This window comes from Mixophyes fleayi, chromosome 2, assembly GCF_038048845.1.
Source record: "Mixophyes fleayi isolate aMixFle1 chromosome 2, aMixFle1.hap1, whole genome shotgun sequence".
In the NCBI taxonomy this organism is placed as follows: Eukaryota; Metazoa; Chordata; class Amphibia; order Anura; family Limnodynastidae; genus Mixophyes; species Mixophyes fleayi.
In genome coordinates this window covers 243,867,816-243,894,386 of record NC_134403.1, presented here as the reverse complement: position 1 = coordinate 243,894,386, position 26,571 = coordinate 243,867,816, and the positions used below count along the sequence as shown (strand labels likewise).

Below are 26,571 nucleotides of genomic sequence, written 5' to 3'. Positions count from 1 at the left end.
TACAGCTTAGGTTTAAGTGCTGAGTGATAGTGATGACAATCGCGTATGTATGCTAGAACATGTGTTTGCAATAAGGAGCAACTGTAAAAATTCATTTTATGTACAGTAGACATTAAATGTGTTTAATGGGAAAAAAAAGTAAAAAAAAAACAACTTTTTTTTAATACTTTGTCATTAATGACTATATTATTAACAAGTGACATTAATTGATTTTTTTTTTCTTGTATGGTTTGCTGGGACTTTATATTCCACAGATGTATTTGACGTATCCAGCAGTGTATTATGTCTGTTAGCACACAGCGTACCTAGACCCGTATTCAAAAACAAATGTTTCTTCAGATCCGCTCCTAGTTGAATAGACATGTATCTGCCCGATTTATGCGCATTTTAAAAAAACAAACCAGAATCTACATTCGATTTGCGTTCCTTAATGAATCAGGAACTGTGTATATGACATCATCAATGGTTCCCTTTACTCAGAGGAGGTCCAGAGTCACACTGATATGTTAACTACTATTCGATCCAATTTACACTTATATTTACCATTAAAAATATTAGCCTTGTTTTTGGCCCTGTAATTACGGTTGTCATCTAGCTGGCATTTACTTGGTTACCCAGTAAAATTGGGAATCAGTGTCAATGTGATTAATAGTGCAGAAATGTTATAGAGGTTATTATGACTCATATTTTCAACAGATGTGGATAACATACTGCATAAAACCTGATCGAAAGTATATCATTTTTATATGTTGGAATATCTATACTCTGGAGAGCTTATATTTTTTTACGCAACTTTCAATAATTGCACTGTCTATAAGACCTACCAAAAATTGTAAAAAAAAATATTTGTATAAATTCTGTTATAAAAAAAAATAAGTTATTCCTGGTGTTAAACCCCCTCCGTAAATGAATGTGTTAAACATTACCACCAGCAGTTTAGTTAGAAGGTAGACATATAAAACATTAGATATGTATATTTATCTAATATATAAACTATAGTAACCTTTCTGGCAGGCAGACAGGTTACGTCAAAGACAAACAGTTGGTAAGTCTGCTGTGCTTGGGCACATATTTAGCATTGTAGCAACCATGATGACAGCGCACCCACCTCCGCCCTCCTCCAGTCACCGAGAGGCTCACTCACTGCTCGGACCATATCTCTCGGAGCCGCCCCCCTCGGCTTCCTATTGGTCCCTAGGATACAATCAGAGCCCGAGTGCCGACCTGTTCCCGGGGCGTGGCTGGGAGTTGAACGCACTGAGGTAACCCCGATCACACCACTCTTCTGCTGAGGCTGTCAGGCTGGGGGTGGGGCTTCCTTTGAATGGAGGCTGGCCGGTCGGGGGTTTAACCTGTCCCGCAGACGATGCAATAGCATCTTGTCATGTAGTTTCGTTTATTTCATTCATTGGTCAGTGCGTTGCTGCCCGAGAATCTTATTCCATTGTAACATTTCAGGTGAGCATGTTATGTCAAATGTCTGTATAACACGATCATCGGGATTATGTGGGATGAATGAATGTGGGTTTGTTGTGTGTCCTGTGCTGACAGCTCAGAGCCTGTGAGTCTTATTTCACCGATTGCCTTGAATGTATGTAATACAATATTCTCTCATTGTAAGAAGAGCCTGTGTACTCGGGACAATACAGGATTTGTGTTCCTCTCTGGAAAGATAGATGTGAAGTATATTTATATGTCGTTGTATATTAGGGGAATGCTAAAAATGGTTGTTAATATAATATTATAAATGAGCACATGGTGAGATGTTTATGTAAAGACTTCCCCATCATCATGTCACACCCCATCACTCAGGTTTCAGTGCTGTGTGAGTCACTGCAACACACTAGAGTATGTTCGTCTAATTAATAACGCTGCATCAATGATGCTTGCAAACATCATGCTGCAAAACTATGCTCCATCTTACAAGGGCAAAAACATAATGCCATCCACTTATCTGCACATGATTTATTCACTGTTTACTTGACATCTGTAAGATGCGGCTTGAAATAATATTTTAGTATCTTGCCAAATTTTGCACAAAGTACTGTTTGACCCAAACATGATGTGCTCAGTGCTCCTACCTGCATTTCCAGGTATCCCCCTCAGTATTGGGCAAGCAAAGATAAGCTATGTTTTAGTACCCTAAATCTGCAGTTTTAGGGGCAGATTAAATGCAGTGCAAGTGTCCTTGCATATCTTTTATGAAAATAATTTATTTGATTTTTAGTTACTTTTATATTTTGAATATTTAAATTGGCAATTTGCAAACTAACAAAAGCAGTTCTGGTTGTTATGACTGTAATTTACAGTAATCTTTAAAAGTGTATCCAGTACATTACATAATAATCTACTGCACAGTACCACCTTTCATGTTCTGTAAATTAAATGCAATGTTCAGTACTTTGATGATGTTTACGTTGCTTAAAGGTGAGTTTAAATGCAATGTAATTACATTGATCATGTCAGTGGTCATGACACTTTGGTTAGTTTGACAAACTAGTCTGCTTAGACCAGTGATGGGTAACAGGTGTCTCTCAGGGCCATCAGCTGTGGCTCCCAGCTCCCTCCTGCTTTATTGTTAGATTTGTTTATTATAACTTGGAACACTTGTTTAAAATGCCTGCTGGTATGTTGTTACAGATAGGTAGGTGTCTCTTTCTTTGATTTAAGATTGTTGGTTTAACTTATTACTGAGGTTAAGGGTAATATGTGGCCCCTTTGAAGGTTAGCAGGCCTCCCAGGATTGTTCTAGGGGAAAAATCTGTGACTGTGGCTTGTGTCATTAGTTGGGATTTATTTCTGACCGGGCCTCTGATTTTTGTAATCTTAATGTATACTTTTTATTCTGTGTAAAATTGGTACCTAGGAGCAGTGCCCAATTTGCCTATTTCTATCCTACATCAAATTTAGTTAGCCCTCTAAAAAAGCAAAATGTGTCTAATAGACTTGTGTAGGTTTATTTTCCCATTGTACAATTTGTCCATATCTTCAACAGCCCCTCCACCTGTTATTTCATTCAGTACTGTAATAACTAAACAACGAATTGGATCTGTACTTGTAATGATCCACACAGGTGTTCTAAAAATGCTTGGTACACATTACGAAAACTTTCGAGCAATTTGTTATCACTAACGATTTTACAAATGTAAGACCGTATCAAAAATCAGTACATTCGCAAAGATATAAATTGGCGCCTGCGCCACTAATTGAAATACATTTCTGCAATAAATTATTTCTACGTGATCCAGCCGCAGGAGGAAACCGGAGCACCCGGAGAAAACTCACACAAACACGGGTAGAGCATAAAAACTACACATAGATAAGGCCCTAGTCGTGAATGTTTTTTTGTAGTTGTATTAATTTGGTCTGGGATCCTGAATGTGTTAAGAGATGCTATAAAATTATTATTTTATTAATGCTGTATTGTCTAGATTTCTAATTTCATGAATAATATTGTTCTCTGATAAAAATAAAGATCATTTGTTATTACTTTGGCACTGTTAGGATGCAATACTCCTCTTGGTATAGAAATGTTAAGTAGATTGGTAAAATTATCTCTTTTATCTTCCATCAGAACTAGAGATGAGCGGGCTCGGATATCTGAAATCCGAGCCCACCCGAACGTTGCCGATCCGAGCCGGATCCGAGACAGATCCGGGTATTCCCGCCAATTGCAAAACTGAAACCGAGGCTCTGAGTCATAATCCCGCTGTCGGATCTCGCGATACTCGTATTCTATAAATTCCCCGCTAGCCGCCGCCATCTTCACTCGGGCATTGATCAGGGTAGAGGGAGGTTGTGTTAGGTGGTCCTCTGTCCTGCTCTATCTCGTGCTGTGCTGTGCTGTTCAGTTCTGTGCTGTGCTGTGTTCTGCTCAGTCCAGTGGTGCTGTGTCCTGTGCTCTGTCCTTCTAAGGGCATTGTTATTTCCCCATTATTCCCAAGTTATGAAAAATTTAAAAAAAAATAAAAAAAAAATAATTATAAAAAAAATATCCAAAAACAATCCTTCAGTATAAGTCCATTGGTACTGCAATATTACAAAGTTCACAGATTCTGCAGTATAAGTCCATTGGTACTGCTATATTACAAAGTTCACTGATTCTGCAGTATAAGTCCATTGGTACTGCTATATTACAAAGTTCACTGATTCTGCAGTATAAGTCCAGTGGTACTGCAATATTACAAAGTTAACTGATTCTGCAGTATAAGTCCAGAGGTACTGCAATATTACAAAGTTCACTGATTCAGCAGTAGAAGTCCAGTGGTACTGCTATATTACAAAGTTCACTGATTCAGCAGTAGAAGTCCATTGGTACTGCTATATTACAAAGTTCACTGATTCTGCAGTATAAGTCCATTGGTACTGCTATATTACAAAGTTCACTGATTGAGCAGTATAATTCCAGTGGTACTGCTATATTACAAAGTTCACTGATTCTGCAGTATAAGTCCAGTGGTACTGCAATGTTACAAAGTTCACTAATTCTGCAGTATAAGTCCAGTGGTACTGCTATATTACAAAGTTCACTGATTCAGCAGTATAAGTCCAGTGGTACTGCTATATTACAAAGTTCACTGATTCTGCAGTATAAGTCAATTGGTACTCTCCTGTGCCGCATATAATTTTTAAAGGCTTTGCCGAGTGTGTGTGGCTTAGGGGTACGCTCTCTTGTGCTACATATAATGCAAAACTAAAATTTGGAGGATAAAGTAGGGAAAGATCATGACCCACTTCCTCCTAATGCTGAAGCTGCTGCCACTAGTCATGACATAGACGATGAAATGCCATCAGCAAGCCTGATGCCCAATCTCCTAGTACAGGGCATGTAAAATCCAAAAAGCCCAAGTTCTCAAAAAGTAGCAAAAAGAGAAACTTAAAATCATCTGAGGAGAAACGTAAAGTTGGCAATATGCCATTTACGACACATAGTGGCAAGGAACGGCTTAGGCCCTGGCCCGTGTTCATGACTAGTGGTCTAGCTTCACCCAAGGATCTAAGCCCTCCTCCCCCCCCCCCCTACAAAAAATTTAAGAGAGTTATGCTGTCAGCAACAACAACAAAACGGCAAAGAACTCTGCCTTCTAAACAGATGACATCACAAATCCCCAAGGCGAGTCCAAGGGTGTTGGTGGTTGTGAAGCCTGACCTTCCCATCACTGTACGGGAAGAGGTGACTCCATCCAGCATTTGCAGCACACCCTCTGCATATGTTGGAAGGATCACCCACAGTGTAGATCCAGATTTGGATAATCAAGGTGTCAATGTTGTACACCGGGAGGAGGCTATTGATGTAGCTGGCGCTGTGGAGGAACTTGATGATGAGGATGGTGATGTGGTTATTGTAAATGAGGCACCAGGGGGGGAAACAGCTGATGTCCATGGGATGAAAAAGCCCATCGTCATGCCTGGTCAGAAGACCAAAAAATGCACCTCTTCGGTCTGGAGTTATATTTATGAATGCTCTGTACCATGGTACCATGGTCGTCTAAAACAAGAGTTATTGACGTGCTATAACTACTGTAGTTTTTATAAATTATAAACACTACACTTGAAAGTTGGAGGAGGTATTGTGGCCCCGGTACCAAATTGGGTACCAGGGCCACTCCACTATGCAGTCCAGATAGAGGCGTATCAGATATTAAACAACGTTGACTGTTGCTGCCAAATCATAAATTAATGAAAATGACCTGTCATCGTCAAAAACAAGAGGTATTGACACGCTCGAACTACACCCTGTATATGCTGCAGAAGATGTAGGAGCAGGAAGCTGTGCAGTGGAATTCAGACCATTTGAAGGCGGAGGTATTGTGGCCCCGGTACCAAATTGTGTACCGGGACCACTGCACTATGCAGTCCAGAAAGCTACCTCGGTGAAACGTTTTGGACTAAAAACAATATTGTGAGGTGTTCAGAATAGACTGGGAATTAGTGGAAATGATTGCTAATGAATGTTATTGAGGTTAATAATAGCGTAGGAGTGAAAATAAACCCCAAAAACTTTATTTTAACACTTTTTATGTTTTTTTCAAAATAAATCCGAATCCAAAACCTTAAATCCAAACCAAAACCTTTCGTCAGGTGTTTTGCGAAACAAATCCGAACCCAAAACCTCAAGCAAATCCGAATCCAAAACACGAGACACCAAAAGTGGCCAGTGCACATCCCTAATCAGAACATGCAACTTATTTCAGTCCTGCAATAACATGCAGACTCCATGCACTTTCTGTAATAAAATAGAACATGTCCACATAAATAGATGCATGAAGTTACACTACATTTTCTTCTTTTGTAATCGACCCTTAGTTACTGTATATTTTGCATTGACTGTAGGGATCAATGATCTTTATTTCACTAGCCAATAAAGGTTCACTGTCTGTATGTGATGAGGGAATGAAGGATGCTGGTTTCTCGAATTAGAAAAATACACTAATACTACTAAGAGCCATGGTTTTTCTTTAACTTGTTTCTCTGTTGTTTGTCTGTCTGTTTCTTTCCCACGTTCTAATATTATTACCTCTTGCAATATAGCTTTGCTATACTTGTATGTACTTATAATATTATTATTATTATTATTATTACTGTAATTGCTATCCACAATTTTGCATATATCTCAATCACATTCCATAGCACTTTTTAATTAGGAACGCTCATACTATTAAAACGAGACTCGGTATTAACAGACCAAGAGGAAAGAGGGTCATGCTCAAACACTTGCAGTCTATAGGGCAATAGGAGTCTGATACATAAGGTTAAGTGCCATGTCAAGAAACCGAGTGCTACTGGACTGAGAACTTTTTATTCATCACCCGTTTCTCACGGTTTAATGTACTTTTAAATCCTTGGCCCAGTCTATGTATAATACACCAGAGCAATTGGTGTATTATTATTTCATATTATTAGTTACATTTTGCCCTTGCTATTACCTGCAATTTTGTATGTATTAGAAATGTTGTGTGAAAATAACAGGACAGCAGAAGTCATTTTGATTGTGTTAGCTAAGGTAATTACTATTTGTCTCAATTGCCCATTGTCATGAGGTGTGGTGTAGACCTGGTTTGTAATCAGAACAATGTCTGAGTAACTTGACATAGCTATTGGCAGCCCATGTTAATTAGCTAGGTCAACGGGTAATCTGAGAAGTAATTAGGTTAGAACTTCTAGATGATATGCAATGTGCCTCCACAGTAATATACTGCCTGAAATAGCATTGGGAAATGTATTAATATGTATCAATATAAATGTTGCTGTATCAAAATGTATCACAGACTCAGATTGTGTAATGTGGCAAATACAATGTGTCAAATGTCTTGTTGTTTTCACGCAAATGTGAAGTGTCATTCCTTGATGTTATATTGTAACCCTTTGTTTAGTTAGTGTATCCAGCCAAATAGCTCATTGAGTCAAGCCATTCCATTGTATAATCAAGGTAACAGAGACTGTATGTCTAACAGTTAAAGTGTCCACTGATAGACCCCTGCTGTAAGGAGGAGGAGTGAGACATTTGACCTTTCTCGCTGTGTATACAGCCAAGAATATAGAGAGAGAGCAGAATGCCAAGAGAGGTATTCTAGTTTGGAGGTTCCTTGGTGTACAAGACATCAGCCAAAAAAGGACTCTGGGCCAGGCATCGTGGTGACGCTGGAGGAAACCCTACCAGGACAGGGTCTGTGCGAGCCAGTAACCCAGGCTGGGTGACACCATAACTGTCTAGCTAATTGGTAGTGGTAATATTGCGAGAGGATAAGACTCTGAAAGAGACTATTACTTTGGAGTGCTGACTGCAAGAGACTGCTGGAGGATATATGCTACCATTTATCCTATAACTTGTGAACATCTTGTGGTGTTGTGCTGTTGTAATAAGCCTTATTTTGGATATATTCTGGTCTACCCGAGTGAGTTGAATCCCACAGAGGGTAATTGCCATCCCAGCTAAGGTTGGTATCCTCACTTGCCGAATATTGGTCCAGCCAGATTATAGTGGGAAAATTGCATAGTGGGGCTATGTGATCCAGTCACACATCTATGTCTGTCTGGCAGTCATACTGTTGTTTGAGCATAGAAAAGAACACGTAAGTTTTTTTGTGAATTGTTTAGCAGCCTAAAAAAAAAAAGTCCTGCAACGGGATTAGGAGCAGGTGATGCATATATATATGAGAGATGCAGATCTTGCGCAGAACAGAGGGGTTGAGTTTGTAGATATTTAGAAACAAGTGAAGACATATGTTGTAGCAGTGCTTGTATGTTAGTAGAAGTATATTATATTGGATTTGGTAAAATACAGGCAAACACTGTAGGGAATGATTGAGAGAACATCAATAGAAGAACATTTTACGAGCTTTATTAGCCTAGCATTCAGAATAGATTGTAGGGACGAAGTCCAATTGACAAAAAACAACTAAGGTAGGGATTGCAATAGTCGATGCTGGAGACTACGAATACATGAATTAATGTTTTTGCAGTGTCTTATGTGAGATACGTGTGCATTCTGGAAATGTTTCTTGAATGTATGTAACTGGATTTAAATATAGTGTGGATGTGAGGAACAAAGGACAGTTCTGAGTCAAAGATAGCACCTAGGTAAAAAGATCGATGGGTGGGGTTTATAGACAGGTTTAAACATAGTTTAGTGTTGGTTAGCTTTCATAACAATGTTATTAAGCGATAAAAGTTGATTTAAGAGAATAAAAGCTACATTTTAGCACATTTTCACTTTTCTTGCTTTCTGCATTATGAAATTATAAATCTTTGTCTAATTAATATTACATGTTTTTTTGAAGCCATCCTGGAAGAAGAAATGGAAGAATCTCTGCCTAACTTAAAGATGCTAGACTTGAATCATTCTCACTTCATCATTGGTTCTGTATCAGAGGACAACTCTGAGGATGAATTTAGCTCGTTGGTGAAAGTGGACCTTGTAGAAGATAAAGAAAGGTCATCATCTCCAGCTTCTATATCCTCGGACACCGTATCTGATATGGCACTATCAAACTATCAAGAGAACCTCGCATTGCAAATGAGGTAGGTTTTTCACAACCAAGGACAAGAAAATCATTTTTCATACTGAATACTTCTTCTATGAAACAATTTTAAGTGTGTTGTACAATTTATTTATTTTTTACGCATTCTTTATTTGTTGCATAATAATGAACAGTAGTCAATAATAACAGTTCCAGAGAAGCAGCAAGCAAGTCGGCTACATACAAATCTTTTTCTTGTACAGAAGAAACATATACCATAACTGGGGGGAAAAAGAGGGAGGGGGACAATAGGAGCGATATTTGGGTGCAAATTAAGGTGCCAAAAAAATAAAACAAAAACCACAGTATGCAATAGGAAACCACTCAAGGATAACTCAGTATAGTGCCATCTCTGTGTAAATGTTACTGTGGTGTGAGAGAGGATATTGCTCTTATGCGGTAGACAGTAATCTCTTGAAATTCCAGCCAACTGTACCAAGTGGCTGTAAACTCAGAGTTCCGATTACTGCCCGATGGGGTCAGATCCTCCATGGACATATAAAAGTCTGTGTTTTAACCACTCAGACATAGTAGGAGGTGAGGGAGATTTCCAACGGACCGGGATCAGAGACTTCGCTGCATTGCTCAGTTGTTTAAGGAGTGATTAAGGAGAGGAAATGGGAATGCTTGACAACGACAGGAGCCAGAAACCAGGGTCAGTTCTCAGACCTGCACCCATGATCAATTTAAAGAAGTCTATTATTTTGTTCCAATAAAGAGAGTTCTTAGGGCAGAACCACCAAATGTGGATTTGGGAGACTAAATAAGAGTTACATCTCCAACAAAGAGGGGATACTGATGGCGAAAATGTATTTAATAATTCGGGACACCTGTACCATCGTGTTAAAATATTGTATTGGGTTTTGTGAACAGGCATGAGTAGCCACTAGATTGGCCCAATAAACTCTTATAGATATCTCTCCTAATGAGTAGTTAGTGGATTGTTGAAATAGTATGTTTGAGCGTGCTTTGGAGGGTACACAGAGTCTCAAAAGGCGTTAGTGGGTGTTGTACAATTTTATTATTTCCACATTCTACTTTATTTTAGAAGCTTGACATACATGTTATTATATTATTTTTTTATTATAGTGCCCTTTTGTAAACATAATTAACTAATTTTGCGCTGGCACTAATCCAAAGTGTTGTTTCTTCATGCGATGATCCACATCTTTGTGGAGTTCCTTGCTTTAAATGGATTAATGTTTGCAAGGACTAATTACATCTAGTGAAGGGCAGCTGTTTGTTAAAAAAGAAAGCCCCCCAAAACTAATGAGATTTACAAAACTATACCTTGTTGGCAAGATTCAGAAGCAGAGTGGCATTGGATTGTGATAACGCGATCTGGTGATTGGTTTGAATATTTATTTTTTTTTTGATTAAACTCCATCCAAAGCTATTATTTTTGTTTTTATTTTTAAGAGGAGTTATCCTTTAGATCCTAGACACTAAGAATGTTGGTTATCTTTTATTTAAGAATGATAAGAATGTTTGCTGCATATGCATACGGGTCTCAGAGCCCATAAGGAACTTTATTTCTAAAATCAATAAATTCAGGACTAGTTCTAATTATACTTGTATTACTTAGTTTCATTAAAATGGTTAACAGGCACAAAAAAATGAACAAACTTATTTTTCTTCCTTTTATTGACTGACTATGAGGAATGAAAACTTAGAGGCTTAATATGTTTATTCTATAGTTGTTTTCATTTTATCTTTCCTGGAGACTTTGACTGAATTTAGAATCAAAATATCCCAGTTGAGAGTCACAGAGGACAATTTACATTTCATTATTTGTATGATTCCGGTGCTAAGCAAGGTTCTACACTTTTGCTTCTTTATAGGCCAAGCATGTCTGGGTTGCATCTGGTCAAACAAGGCCGGGAACGGAAAAAAATAGACTTGCAGAGAGATTTTACTGTGGCCTCTCCAGCAGAATTTGTCACTCGTTTTGGAGGGAATAAAGTTATTGAAAAGGTATATTTTACTTATCATTATTAACCTGAGAGAAATGCTACATTCTGATGAAACAATATATACTGTTAACCAATGAACAAACAAGCAAAATTTTGCCTTTTTTTTTTTTTTAATTTAATGTTGTTGCATTTTGCTACAAAGCTATACTCCTAGTACTAAACTAATGCATTAAAAGTGGATGTAGGGTCTGTTTGTTATTTTTGAGTGTTACATTAAAGAGAACGGGAGGTTGTAGTGCTTTTTTTCCCACTTGATAGTTTAATTCTTTTGCACATATATGTGCGCTTCCTATCTTGAAATTTGCATTCCTCGTATTTACTCTGAGTTACTTATTCCATCTGTGGAGGCCAGACATCTGAGTTACATCTGTTGGCAGTATGGTGTTTAGTTATTTATTTTTCTATTTTTTATTCTTGTTTCCATATTTTTGTATGTTTAATTTCTTTACTGTACAATAGGTACTTATTGCTAATAATGGTATAGCGGCAGTCAAATGCATGCGCTCAATCAGACGATGGTCCTATGAGATGTTTCGAAATGAGAGAGCTATCCGTTTTGTTGTCATGGTAACCCCTGAGGACCTCAAAGCAAATGCAGGTTAGTAATATATACTTGTTTGCTAAAATAAAAACAGGTTTATGTTTAAGAAACACTGTTCGCTTTAAAACAATACTTAAGGATGTTTTTAAATGACCTGAACTTGCAATCACCTTATTACTCTCCACAAAGTTGCATTGCAGCTTATTTGCCTACAGTGGTAGATATGGTGAAATGTCTAAAAATGCATCATTTCTAAAATAAGCAGATTGCAGGAAAATAAATTTTATTATACAGAGTATTAATTTTTGCAGACCGATCCACATTAATAATTCTTTTTCTATTTCATCCATGCTGGCAGACACTGCAATCATGGGGATATAGAGGCAACATTGGAGCTGGGCACTTAGGAGTTAACTAGTCAAAAGGGAGTGATCCTCTGAAGGACACACGTTTTATCTAAGTGCCTTTGAGGCTGGGCGCTTTTTTATTGGGCTGATCATGGCAACAAAATATTTCACTTTATTTCTTTATAGTTTTATTTAGCTTTTCCGCAGCTGCAGTGGTGCAGGTCTCCCGTTCGGGAGTAAGCATTGTGTGTTTACTGAGGCATCTGTCCAGTGCTTCTTCCCTGTCAGGAAAAGTTTCCTGAGGAGTCCCCAGTTCACTGCAGTGCAGCAGGGACTCTGTGGCAAATACAACGCTGATGGGGCGCATCCAATTCAAATACAGGGTTTCACTCCGAAGCTTCCTACCCTTTAATGGGACAAGTGGCGGCCTCTATGGGCACCACCGGTTCTGGTCTCATTACTGGTGGATGTGCATGGACCTGGGGAAAGTCAGGCAGCAACCCTTTCAAAGGTAGATTTGACGCAAGGGACAGCGAGGTATCCCTCCCTGTATGCTTATTGATTCATTTTTTGTTTTAAGATTATGAGAGTGAGTTTACTCTGCCTTTTTTCCCCAATGTTTTTGCTTTGTTAGGTAAAACTGAAGTATATTTGTGGGGGAATGTAGAGGGGAGGAGCTTTACCTTTTTATTGGCTAACTCCTTAGTGCCGAGTTCCAATGTTGCCTATATATATATATATATATATCCTCATAGTTGTAGTATCCTCCAGATGGAATCCGAGAAATGGATTTAACGTAAATACAAAAATCTGACCATACATGTCACCTGTTATATTCAGAGTGTAATGATAATAATATTATTATTTATATAGTGCCACGATGTTACCCAACGTTGTACAGAGAATACTTGTCATTCACATAAGTCCTTGCCTCTTCGGAACTTACAGTCAAAGTTTCCTAACACACACTAGGGCCCGTTCGTCAGCTAGTTAACATACCAGTATGATTTTGTAGTTAGGGAGGAAACCGGAGCACCCAGAGGGAACCCACACAAACACATAGTCTCTACATAGATAGGGCCCTGGTGGGGATCAAGCTCCTTACACTAGTGTTGTGAGGCAGCTAACGACCGTGTCAGCGAGTGTAGCTATAATTCAGAACTTTTAGTATATACTGATGCATACATACAGTGAGGGATGCACAAATGCAATGCAGACATAGATATGCATACTACAGATTACAAAATGCATAGAGGCAAATGTTAGATACAATAGCAATAAAGCATTATAATAATGTCTACTAATTGCATTTCATGAATACAAATATGGAGATAGATATAATTATCGAATAATTTCTATGTGTATGTATATATATATATATATATATATATTTATTTATTTAGTAAACTTCCCATGTGGAGTTCAGATTTCCTTTAAGTCATACATTGTAAACCCACTGTTGATCATTGGTAATCTATGACCCTGGTTTACAGAGTATATCAAGATGGCTGATCACTATGTCCCTGTACCTGGAGGACCAAACAACAACAATTATGCAAATGTAGAACTTATTCTTGATATTGCTAAGCGGATCCCAGTACAGGTAAGATGGCCATGTCGCTTTTTCCACTTTTCTAAACTATACAATATTTGAATAAATTATTTCATTTTTGGACACTATTTCTTTATAGAAAAAATTCTTGTATGTAGTTCTGAACAGGGTAAGGAACTTTGGTAATTAACTTTTCAGTGCTTTCTCTGCTTTGTATATTAAGCTGCTGGCATTCGAGAAGACAGTGATCGACAGCTAAAAAAAGTATTTGTTTGGGTCTGTCAAAACACTTTAATGAGCGTTTCATAAATGCCCAAAGAGGTTCACTTCACAGTTCGGTCAATCAGCTTTCCTTAATATTAAAGGCCATTGAGACTTTTTTAATAAGCTCCATAATCAGGGCTGGTGTTTTGGAGATGCAAGCAGGGCCTAAAACTTCCGGTGGAAACAAAACTCTTGCAGTATTACAGCAATCGGGTCAGTGATGCTATAAAAACTCCCTCCCCATTAAGGTTGTGTGCAGTTGATCTGTTGGATACACAGCCATCAAGAATTAAGGTCTGCTTTGATTAGAAGCCTTCAGATTGGGGTCTGCATTATATAGCCTTGGGAGTCTGATTAGACATTTGTGGATACAAGAGCAAAATTTTTTAACCGCCCCATGTACAAGTAGACCATTTTTTACCTCCTCCATCTTACTGAAGTTCCCTTTACTGATCAGATACTGGCTGCAGTTGTAGTAACCAATAAGCTTACACTGTTAAGCAGTCACATGCTGATCACTAGAGGAAGGGTTAGTAAACTGGAGGAGGTGAGAAATTGTTTGCATTCCCACTGCTGCTACACTGCTCTATGACAATAGTTGTCTTACCCCCAACTACTAGTCCTGGTGCAGATCCAGCAACCGTGTTAGTTTTTCCCCAGTATAGCATCCATTATATTGCGTTGTATATTGTAACTGGAGAAGATTGCTTTCATGTTGTAAAATAAACTAGAAAACTTACTTTTACCATCTGATCTGATATCTTATCTTATTTAAGCATCACCACTCTAAAACCTTAATAAAGATTATCTTTGCATCACATGCAATTTGAATGCAGCACACAAACACATGCATTATATATACATGTATAAACTATAAATACTTCTATCTCTGCAGGGAATCTGGGTAAGAGGCACTAGTGAAAACTGAGAAGAGCTTGTAGAACGTTCTATTTGCTGTTTTGTATTATTGGCCATTATATATTTTTTATATTTATCAGGCAACATTAGAGACATGGCCCATAGCCTAGCTCTTGTTCATTGCACTACAGGCAGCATGGCTACAAATATATTTATTAATTGATGTTTTTTACTTTTAATAGGCTGTGTGGGCTGGATGGGGTCATGCATCAGAGAATCCCAAACTGCCTGAACTTCTGCACAAAAATGGCATTGCCTTTATGGGTAAGGATTAATAAACCTGTTTAGAGGAGAGTAAGTAAATCCAGTTAGTATACACATACAATCCTAAATACTACTGTAGCTAACTCTAGCAAACCCTGCAAATACATTTAACATCTCCACTTGCATTTGTTACAGATCAGTCAAACTACAGCATAGTTCCTGGCTCACACGCACGTACTGGAACGTGCGTGCTGATTGCAACAGAATTATAAAGCTGTGTTTGTTTACCAATCATTCTTTATTGTTATATGCTATTAACTGCAAAAAGAAAAATATATTTTCCAGTCTGTCAATTTCTTCTTAGGGCCAGATTCAAATAAATGCTAAGTCCCTCCGCTGGATGTTCCGGGTTAAATCTGCTTAATTTTGCATGTATCTCTTAGATATGCCGTAATTGCCAATAGGCTTTAGCCCCATGAAATCAGCCTTTTAAAGACAAACTAAACCTAAACTGTACATCGCATTTTTTGACAGAACAAATGTTAACCGTATCAAATATATGTAAGAGTTACACAAAAAGTGGCAATACTAACAACGTTTCGGCTAAACTTGTAAACCGAAGCCCCTCGCCTTTTTTTTTTTTTTTTCCTTCTTTACCCCGCACACTGAAGGAGTCTTTCAGAGCATTACTTGGCTGATTTCAGAGGCACTAACTAGGTTGTTGGCAAGATTAGATACAATGTCAAATATGTTTGCTTATAATTTAAAAATGACTTACTGATACAAGAATTCAAAGAAATTTTTCAATTTAAAATAAGTAATTGGGGAAAAAACCTAAACATCATAATATGTGAGGAATATATAGTATAGTGATGATGTAATTTTTAAGATTGACCTGCAAGATTGACCTAACATGCTGATGAAAAGGTAAATGGATACCACTTGTATAGAAGGAAGTAAGTTTTTTACTTCTACAGTTGTGGATATAAATATTGGAAACCATGTACTGGTCCCCACAATTATTTCTTTAATATACACAGCCTTTGTTTGTTTTCTCTCTTTAATACTGTATATCCTTTTAAAGCAGAAAATGAAGAGAAAATACATTGCCAAAATGATTGACATTCAACTTTATATTTGGTAGCACAGCCTTTGGTCATAATAATTGCAATCAACTGCTTCCGATAGCCATGAATGAACCTTCTGCACCATCGTGTGCAAACTGCTCCAGCTCTCCCAGATTTAACGGGTGCCTTATCACAGCTGCTGTTTTCAGATCTCCCCACAGGTGTTCTATGGGATTTAGGCCTGGACTCACTGTTGGACACTTCAGGACAGTCCAGTGTCTTAACTTGATCCTTCCTGGGTGTTTTTTTGAGTGTTTTTGGGATCATGGTTCTGCTGGAAGATCCATGACCTTTAATGTAGACCCATCTTTCTGACACCAGGTTCAACATTGCACTCCAAAATGGCCTGGTAATCTCCAGATTTCTTGGTGCCATGCATATGTTCAAAGTACACAGTGCCAGATGCAGTACACTAACGTCAAATCATCACTAAACCTCCTGCATGTTTTACTATAGGGAAGGTGTTCTTTTTACTGGACTTTCTGTAAATAGAGGGATGATGGGCTTTAACAACAAGCTCTAATTTGGTCTTGTGTCCATAAGACATTTTACCGGACGGAATTTGGCTTGTTCAGTTGTGGTTTGGCAAACTCCAGTTGGGCTCTCTTATTTCTCTATCTCAGTAGTAGGGCCCTCCTGCTTTACAACTCATTGTCATTGAGGTGGCCATTGATTGTGCAAGTTGAAACTGTTTTAGCTTGTGTCTGAAGGTCAGCTTAAATCTGTTTGGCACGTTATTGAGGTGCTTTCTCCAACAGTCTAACAAACCTGCACTGCAATCAAGTTTTCTCTCTCAGGGATGTTGGATACTGTGCCTTAAACTTCCTAATAACATTATATGCAGTGAAAATGGAATCATCAGGGTTTCTGGAGATTTATTTGTAACCTTGTGATTGCCCAATGCTGTTCTACAACCTTCGGTCTGACCTCCTCAGACAATTATCAGTCTTTCTTCTGTTTCGCAATGCTTACTGCAGTACACATAATGAAATACAAATGGAGAATGCATCATTTTCTCTTTCTTTACTGAATGGTGAGTTCAGTCCAAAATGAAGGAGAATCACCTGCTTGAAATCTAAATGTTTCTAAATACTTCTAAAAGGTGCCAATAACTTTGTCTGGCTCACTTAAGGATTTTGGTGGCGAATAATGTCTAAGGATTAGGGATTCTCCAATATAGTCAAATTACAGGAATGCTGCAAAGTTCATACTAGAGTCCTTTTTTTTCCCATCCAAAATCTCTAACTATCTGTTCTTATTTTTCCCATAATCTTAATACCAGATGAACCCAATTTTAACAGTGGAAGTGAGAATATGCTCCTGTAATGATTTTTACCCTCTTTGGTGACTAAAGGCAAGGATGGGTGAAATTTATGGGTTTACCAAACTTCTGGTCACATAGGTGACCCAGTTTTTTTTATTCCAAAAATTATGGGAACCCTACTTCTGCACAAAATATGTGTATATAAAGATTTAATCAAAGGTAAAGAACAGTCTAAACATTGTGTCTTGTTGTGTGACAATACTGATGTAAATTGGGAGAAGAAATTTGTGCCTTCTGTGAATACACCAAAACCATAGTCATGGAAAAATATGTAGTCAATAAATGTAGTATATGGGAACAAGTAAGGCAGTTACCCTTCCTAACTGCTGTCAAAGTGTGGGGACTTTTATACTGTAAGTGTTATTGGGGTCCCACCTTTGTCATTTTGTCCATTCTGTTTAGAGTGAGGATCAGGAACAATGCCGTTTATAAAAACTATGTAATTGCATTCTTTCCTCAATCTTTCTACAGGTCCACCTAGTCAAGCAATGTGGGCATTAGGAGATAAAATCGCATCCTCAATTGTTGCCCAAACAGCTGGAATCCCAACTCTCCCTTGGAGTGGCAGTGGTGAGAAACTGTGTTCATTCTATTCAATGCAGTGGTCTTCACACCTGTTCTTCACCATATTTTAACTGAACCAGTAACATCTATAATATTTATTTGAAATTCTCTTTTTTGGTTTTAAGGAAGAGATAAAAACAACAATAAGAACATTGAATATATAAACGATTCCATAAATTAAGGCATCATAACATCAGCTTAACTTATCACAATAAAAATTGGTTAGATATAGTCGTAAAAACATGCATCCTATGTGGATAACGATGAACAATAATGATATTATAGAGGAATGTATAGGAATCAAGAGCATCCATAAATGAGCAAAAAAAAATCCAATGGGGTAATAGGGGATAAGGGGATATTAACAGGGGATAGTGAAGGAATGGTAGATGATTATGCGAGGGTAGCATCAGGTTATATCAATGAGGGTGAGACCCCCAGTTAAAGGACAAATACATATACGGCGAGTGGGGGGGTGAGGGTGGAGGATCTCCACAACAGGGAAAACAATCATGTTTACTAAAGATCAGAAATCGCCTGTGGTCAACAATCGAAAGGGCAGGACTTGTGTAGTCTCGGCTCAACTGCCCAAGAAGATACCACGTGGTAAATTCAAACCGTTTCAAAATATTCTGTTGAACAGGGGTTGTTAATGATTAAATGTATAATCCCCACTTTTTATTGAACCATATCCTTCCTTTTTTAATATCAGGGAGTGTATAATAATTTATAAGGGATGAGGTGTGTTTTTTTTGTTTGTTTGTTTGCTGATTGTTGCCACTTTAGTGGTTTGATGTCATTGGTGCACAGTTCTGGTTTAGTACATTGATGCTGATGGTATGGGAATTGGCATATGGTCGTCTATACCGCTTTTGGGCCAAAAAAATTGTCCTGTCCAGTTATTTTTGTTACGACGAATGGCTACATGAATTTTTAGAACAGGTGGAAATAGGTCTTCCCCTATAGCAGCGGCCCTTCCCTTTGAGCTAGTCGGGCTTACAGGTACTCTGATGCCCCCAGGTCTTAGCTTTTGCAAAGTAAAGGTTTATGTGCAGACACTATAGTGCAGATGTAGAAGGATTAACCAGACTACAGGAGACCATAACCAGGAACAGTCCAAGGGTCGTGGGTCTGTAGCAAACAGGATAATGAGGGCTAAGCCAAAGGTCAGGCCAAGTTGCAAGCAAGTAGAATCTAAAAGACAGGCAGGGGTCAGGGGCAGTCAGCAAACAAGCAGGGTCCAGTACAAGCAAAAGGTCACTAGAAAAGATCAGTCAGAATTCAGGCAGGATATCCACAGGAAACCTGGTCAGTAAATGGAGGGAGGCTATAACCGGCAGGGAGGCTAAGCCCTCCCTGGCTTAAACAGTGGAACCAACCAATGAAACATCGGGGCAACAGCCCTGTCAATCAGCCACAGAAGGCTGTAATTAATGAAGGCGACCTATTGCACACGCGCCCGTTTGTCAGATTTGCCGGGACGGGGCAGTTAACCACGGAAGGGATGGAAAAGACATTGTGGCTGTCAGGGCAACAGCCAAGGACGCACCCCAAGGCAATAGATGAGCCGCTGCAGCATGTCTCTTTTTTTGGGTCTGGTTGTGGTTAAGGGACTGTTTATTTGGGCCACATATTGTTCAGTACACAGTCAGCACAAAAAGCAGTAGTATAAAATTCTATCATTAAAGTACGACTGAGATTTTTTTTTTGCTGCACTTTTTTAATTTTTAACCCGCTTTTGGGTTTCAACTTAAAAACTGTTAAAAAAATTATAAGTTTAAATATACACACAAAAAGTGTTTTAATGATTTTTAGGACACACTTTGCAAAATACTCACATGAACTGAAGATTATTACTAAGAAAACATCCCCACTTATTTAAAACCCCTTTCTGCTCTAGGTCTAAAAGTGGATTGGCAGGAGAGTGATCTAAAAAAGCGCACTTTAAATGTACCTCAGGAGGTTTATATGAAGGGCTATGTAAAAGATGTGGATGATGGATTGAAGGTAGGTTAATTGCTAATGCATGCATCTGTAGTTAATTTTCAGTAGATAATGCCATATCAGAAAGATGGCTTGGTCAATATAGATTTTTATATGAGTCTTTTTCATTTTTGCACAATATTTTATATGTAATGTATAAAACCCATACTCCAAAGTTTTTAAAAAAATAATCCTATTTGAGGGTATTATGGCTGTTTTATAACCTAACAAACCCTACAAGAATAACATTTTATTAAAGCCTAAAATATAAACATTTTTGCATGATGCCAAAGTAAAAATGTTCTTTATGACGTCTTGAGATGGCTGACAGAAAATTACACTGTAGCTATATGATCAGGAGGTCCAGTAGATCATTTGACAGGAAGATCTGAGCCGTCACCAGCGTCAAATCATCCATTGCGCAGCCTAGGCTCCCGCCTAGGGCTCAGTGAACACTAAGGATACCAGATTAATGTAGCCTTTTTTTATGTGTGGTTGGCTTTTATGGCCTCTTGGAGTCTTATCTCTTATTCTGGCTCAGGCCTTCATCCCCTATTTTGGTCCTCACTCAAAGCATTTTACCCAGGTAGAGGGAGGATGTTTGTATTTTTTTTCCTCTGGCTGTGAAAACATTTGCTGTCTTAGCATGGTAATGGATTTGATTTTGATATGCACAGTTCTACCATAGGGGCATGGATTTATAGCATACAGCTCATAATATTTACAGAAGATATTGGTCAAAGCATTGGTCTCCTATGACGCAGCTCCTGAGTACTTACTCAAACTAAACTGTATTTTATTCATGTCACATGTATTAACTCATAATGCCACTTTAATAAATTTATTAAAGTTATTCATTCTAATAAGGCATTTCATCAGTATTGGGGTTTTTTTTGCATGAAGAAAACACTGTACTACCTCACCGTAATGAGGATACAAATTGGACATCAGCATTAAAAGTTGCCTGAATTTGTTAGTTTGTTTTTCTTCAACTAATGTGCATGTCTTTGTTGAAGGCTGCAGAGCATGTGGGATATCCTGTAATGATAAAGGCATCTGAAGGAGGAGGAGGGAAAGGTATTCGGAAGGTGAACAACGCAGAAGATTTTCCCAACCTTTTTCGCCAAGTAAGCCTTAATTCTTGAATATGTGTAAGTGTGGGCATCATGTATTCACAGCTGTCCCATAATTTGTAAATGAGAGAAGGGACGCCCCTGTGACCTGAAATTTGGTCGTCATTACCTGCTTCCTTCTGGGGGCCGCATAAAGTAAAACCTTTATAGGAACCTGTGCTGTGGGGAGAAAGGCAATGTGAGAGAAAGATTTCTCTTACAAAAACTGTTTATCAGTACCATTTTTTCTATTTATTTATTTTTGTAAGGTTTATAAGCACTTTACTCTTTTGTGCATAAAATAAGATAATTAACATAAATTGTCTAATTTGAGTCTGAGGTTGCAGGATTATCCATGACTCCCAGCAGGCACCGTAGGGGGGAGCTAGGGGTAGATTTCCTCAGCAACATCATCCACTTTGCCTAGTACTTGTGTCTAGAATGAATGGACCTTGTGACATGTATCCATGGTAAGTGAATAAAAGAATCTTGAAATCTTTTGAATCCTTACTAAACCACATGCTTGTTTGTAGAGGGGAGACATAGGCTCTATGTAGTAATAACATTTGATTCAAAGTGCTCCTATGGTTAATTTAAACAGTGGAGGGAACTGCCAGCATATATACACTGGGCGAAATGGGCTATTATAAGTTGGTATGCCATACAGTCACTTCTACTGCTTTTTGAAAATATATATATTACTGTGCAAAAGTTTTAGACAGGTGTGAAAAAAATTCTGCAAGGTAAGAATGGTTTCAAAAATAGAAGTAATAATGGTTTATTTTATCCTTTAACAAAATGATAGGAATAAAGAGAAGTCTGGATCAAATCAATATTTGGTGTGACCACCCTTTGCCTTCAAAACAGCATCAATTCTTCTAGGTACACTTGCACACAGTTTTTTTGAAGGAACTATGCAGTTAGGTTGTTCCAAACATCTTGAACAGCTATCCACAGATCTGTGGATGTAGGCTTGCACAAATCCTTCTCTTTCTTCATGTACTCCCAGACAGACTTGATGATGTTGAGATCAAGGCTCTGAGGGGGCTATATTATCATTTCCAGGTTTCCTTGTTGTTCTTTACGCTGAAAATATTTCTTAATGACCTCTCCACCTCCATTTACTTAAATACAGCCTCTGACTTGCAAGGAGCCTCTCATGCTTCACTGTTGCCTGCAGACACTCACTATTGTACCTCTCCCACAGAGCCCTGATTGCAAGATCATTGAGTCTGTCTGGGATTACATGAAGAGACAGAAGGATTTGTGCAAGCCTACAGCCACAGAAGATCTGTGATTAGTTCTCCAAGATGTTTGGAACAGCCTCCCTACCGAGCTCCTTCAAAAACTGTGTGCACGTTTACCTAGAAGAATTGATGCATTGATGCTGTTTTGAAGGCAAAGGGTGGTCACATCAAATATTGATTTGATTTAGATTTCTCTTCTGTTCATGCACTTTTCACTTTGTTAATTGATAAAAAATCATTATGCCTCATAGTTGTGCCCCCAGTTCAACTTCAAACATATGTGCTAGCTGCTTTCTTGTGTGCTACTGACCTCTAGTCAGCATAAGTATTTCGTCTCACAACGGAACCTGGGGGTAAACGATTTGCTAAAGCCACTGAAGATGGCCGAAACAGAGCTGCTGTGGAACTTCGGCGTGCCAGATAAAACTGGTTGTTTTCACTTAAGCAGCGGATATTCATGTGAGGTCAGAGTGTACTTTAGACAAAATGGGGCCCTGGACAAAAATCACAGCAAATGCTGAACCAGAAGCTCATTTGCATGTCCCAACTATCCACCACATTGCACTTGCAAAAGTCCTGGTCAAATTATACAGAAACCATTGCATAAATCACCCACTTTTTTGTTTTGTTTCTGTTTTGTTTCTTTACTCTCTATGTACCTGCGCATGCACACAGTTTGAGATAAGATGCAATGCTGCATTAAAGGAGTGCTATTGATTAAATCTGCAAGTCTCCTTCAGTGCCTCATGGAACCTGCCTTGTATTAAAGTAATTCTATCGCTTACCAATGGAACATTGTCCAATGCGATTGTTGTGGTTCCAAAGCACAAAGATATTTAATTGCAAAATATAGCATGATTTACAGCAAGCCATTATTACGCATTAAAGATGTTACAATAAAGCAGGAAAGTATAAAAACACCCAATACATTACATTTTCCTTATAGTGCTTCACCTAGGCTCATGGGATACAGTCATGGTCACATGTAGTCAGGATCAGAGAGACCGAACAATGGGCCAGCATGCTTATATGTAGCTTCAGGATAGAAAAAATACTGATGATGTCACTATGTATATAGATAACACTTAGTGAGGTCTTCATTGGTTCAGGGTTAATGATATTCCAGTTGCCTGCTGGCCATAGGTCAGTTCATTTGATCCTTTCAAAGGGTGAGGGGCAACTTCCCCCAACTGTTGTCTACGTTTTCGCTCTGTGTGTGGGTCAGTTTGAAGTGGTTATTCAAAGTACTTTTGAGTATTAATCTCATATTGCTTACATCTTGCGACCGCTAGATGCGATCACTACTCTGTCCAAACCGGGTTAATGCTGGTGAAATAAGCTTTAATATGAGACCAAACTCTTTTTACCTTTTAAAACACCTGAACCATAAATACCTTTTACTATAGTATTATCTATGCATAAATAAACAATACAATACATTTTACTAATAAATGTGGATTGGAACCTTAATGTGTATTATGTACAAGTGTAAGTGCGAATGTAAATGTGTGTGTTGTGAATCCATGCGATTGCATCATAACGTGGCGTATTAATCGCAATCGCACGGTAAAACAATATTAATCAATTTGGGTTACTTCATCCAATTATCTGACTTTGACAGCCCCACCCTTTGATAGTGCACTATCACCTTAAAGATTTTATTGCAGGATCTCAGTAGTACGTTTCATTGTTCTGTAATGCATGTCCCCCTTACGTATGACCACACTGTCTGAGGATATCAGTCCGATTACCATAAGAGAGTCACAATCCTAGAAACTATTTTTTATTTTCCTATGGAACATATACCTTTTGGAGCTCGGAGCTAACCTTTTGTATGCCCTTCACCCACATATGTAATACATTATCTGGAAGGATACAGGGTACGATAAAATATGTAACGGCAATATAGAGTATTCTACTACATTTCTTCATGCCTAACATGTTCATCTGTCCGAAGCATGTCTTATAGCTTAGATGACATTTAAATAATACTTTTTCACCAATAGCATAATCCTATGTCTGTCAAAAATGTCATTTATGATCTCCTTTAACCCTGTGTTAGCAAATACACTCTAATAATATCAACAGGTTTTTCATCAACATTTGTGGGGCAAGCTATTGTCTATTCGTTCTCCCCAGTCTCCCAATACTCTGTTTCTTTGTACGTGAAACGGTGATTAGCCTGCCGAATATTGGGAGACTTCAAACTAAAGGGAGCTACCTGTATTACCTTTCCCCTACTGACCTCCCACCCCATAATTCGGGTACCTCAGAAATATTGACCTCTGTTCAACTATGGGTCAAAGTACTCACGTACACAATTACTCCTCAGACAATAGCCCCTACACTCTCTCCGAGCTCCACCGTTAGCAAATTTTTCTTTTACACCTGAATTGAATAGCTTAATTGGCTGGACCAATTGCGCTACCAACTTCTCCTTCATTCCCAACTCCTCAATATCACTACCTGAACCAGCCTCCGTCACCTGTTCACAATTGAAAGAACTGACTGTCCTGAAAGGAGAATGAGATGAGAGGAACACTGGACAGGGAAAAACAGGAAAAACTGCTGCTCCATGCTGGATAGCACTCTGTAAAGTCCTTGCCTCAGGTGTTAACTGCAATTGGGGTCTCCTGGAACAGATTCACGAGTGTAATTGGAACCTTCTCCGGGGGTTGACTCCTCTGCAGTGGATGGAATGGGTACAAGTGTCTCTCTGCTACTCCTAGGAATGTGATGCTGGTCGTCAACACTTGCTACCTGTCTGTCAAACAACTTGAGCGTAGGAAATTACAGTCCATAACATACTCTCCCAGTCCAACTTCATAACAGTTAGTATAACGTATCAGGAGACAGTCTTTTAAATGTCCTTTGTTGCTGTCTCACTATTTGTTTTTCTTTACAAGATCTTGAACAATCTCTCCATTATAAACTCATCTCGGGGAAAGTAAAAAGTATTTCAAAAGGTAACAGGTTTAAGAGGTGGCTTAGGAGTGATTCTGATAGTGGGGAGGAAAAATAGCCAAAGCTACTGGTCACTCCAATCTAATTTCAACCATCATGCTATTCAATTAGTTCTAGCTAGTACCGTTTGCTCTATATTCCCACTGGTTTGTGGCTGATCAAAAGTATGTAACTTACTATCACTGCACATACATTATGCCCATTATCTAAAAGCTATTACCAGTAAGAATGAATATCCCTATCACCTTCTATATAACTGTAGGGCTACCATATCTACTAGCAAAAATCTTTAATATGACACAGCAATATTAGAAACATTTCAATAAACCTTTACCCAGATATATTTCATCAGTACACTAGGAGCTTGTGATTTCACTGCTTTTTTGATTTCAAGTGCTGTTTTTGTTTAAAGTGTGGAGTTGGTTCCATTAAGGAGTTGAATCCAGGAAGGGGTTTAAACTGGTTAGTGGCTAGGAAAGGCTAGTACTAAAGTTCACTGTAGGCTATAAGAAGTTAGGTTAGCCATAATAAGATGAGTAGTAGCAGGCTTGATGATCTCACTCAATGCATATCTTGTCATATGTATGCACACTTGGAGCAAGTGTTCCAAGGTTTATACCTCTGTGAGAAATGTGAGCAATTGGTCTCTTTGGAAGCCCAGGTAACTGATCTAAAGCAGACCATTGCAACATTGAGAGACATTGCCAACCTGGAGCAGAGTTTACAGCTCACCGTTGATGCGTTAGCTGAGCAGGGTGGAGCAGAGACAGAGGAGGATGCACAGGTAGGCAGCTGGGTAACAGTTACTAGGGGTAGCAGAGGGAGGAAGAGGCAGGCCAGTTCTGAGCTAGGCAATCCCAGCAGATTTGCCAGATTGGATGAAGATACTGTGGAAGGCAGTTCAGAATTGGTAGAGTTGGATGACACTGCTTCCTCTAGCAACCAGGGGAATGGTCTCTCCAGCACAGAGGGGACCAAAGTTACTCAGGGACCCAGGCAGATTGTGGTGGTAGGGGATTCAATTATTAGGAAGGTAGATAGGGCAATCTGTTACCGGGACCGTGCATGCAAAAACAGTGTGTTGTCTCCCGGGTGCTCGGGTTCGGCATATTGCGGATCGGGTGGACAGATTGTTGGGAGGGGCTGGGAATGACCCAGCGGTTTTGGTGCATGTTGGCACCAATGACCGAGTTAGAGGAAGAAGGGGTGTCCTAAAGAATGATTTCAGGGACATAGGTCGCAAACTTAAGGCAAGGACATCCAAGGTAGTATTTTCGGAAATACTACCTGTGCCACGCGCTAGTCCAGGGAGGCAGCGGGAGATTAGGGAGGTTAATGCGTGGCTAAAAGATTGGTGTAGGAAGGAGGGTTTTGGATTCTTAGAGCACTGGGCTGATTTCTCGGTCAGTTGCCATCTTTATTGTCGTGATG

The 26,571-nt window shown here is 38.8% G+C and overlaps 1 protein-coding gene across 3 annotated transcripts in view; it reads left to right on the top strand.

Moving 5' to 3' along the window:
* Positions 1-1,312: 1,312 nt before the first annotated feature.
* Positions 1,313-26,571, top strand: part of ACACA (acetyl-CoA carboxylase alpha) — a 526,387-nt gene continuing 501,128 nt past the window's right edge. For all 3 annotated transcript variants that reach the window (XM_075195717.1, XM_075195718.1, XM_075195719.1), the window contains exons 1-9: positions 1,313-1,458; positions 8,781-9,021; positions 10,862-10,994; positions 11,453-11,591; positions 13,375-13,484; positions 14,798-14,879; positions 17,742-17,840; positions 19,735-19,841; positions 20,834-20,944. In XM_075195717.1, the coding sequence (XP_075051818.1) occupies positions 8,798-9,021; positions 10,862-10,994; positions 11,453-11,591; positions 13,375-13,484; positions 14,798-14,879; positions 17,742-17,840; positions 19,735-19,841; positions 20,834-20,944 (1,005 nt within the window). In that variant the 5' untranslated portion in view covers positions 1,313-1,458; positions 8,781-8,797. The remainder of the gene's footprint in view (positions 1,459-8,780; positions 9,022-10,861; positions 10,995-11,452; positions 11,592-13,374; positions 13,485-14,797; positions 14,880-17,741; positions 17,841-19,734; positions 19,842-20,833; positions 20,945-26,571) is intronic.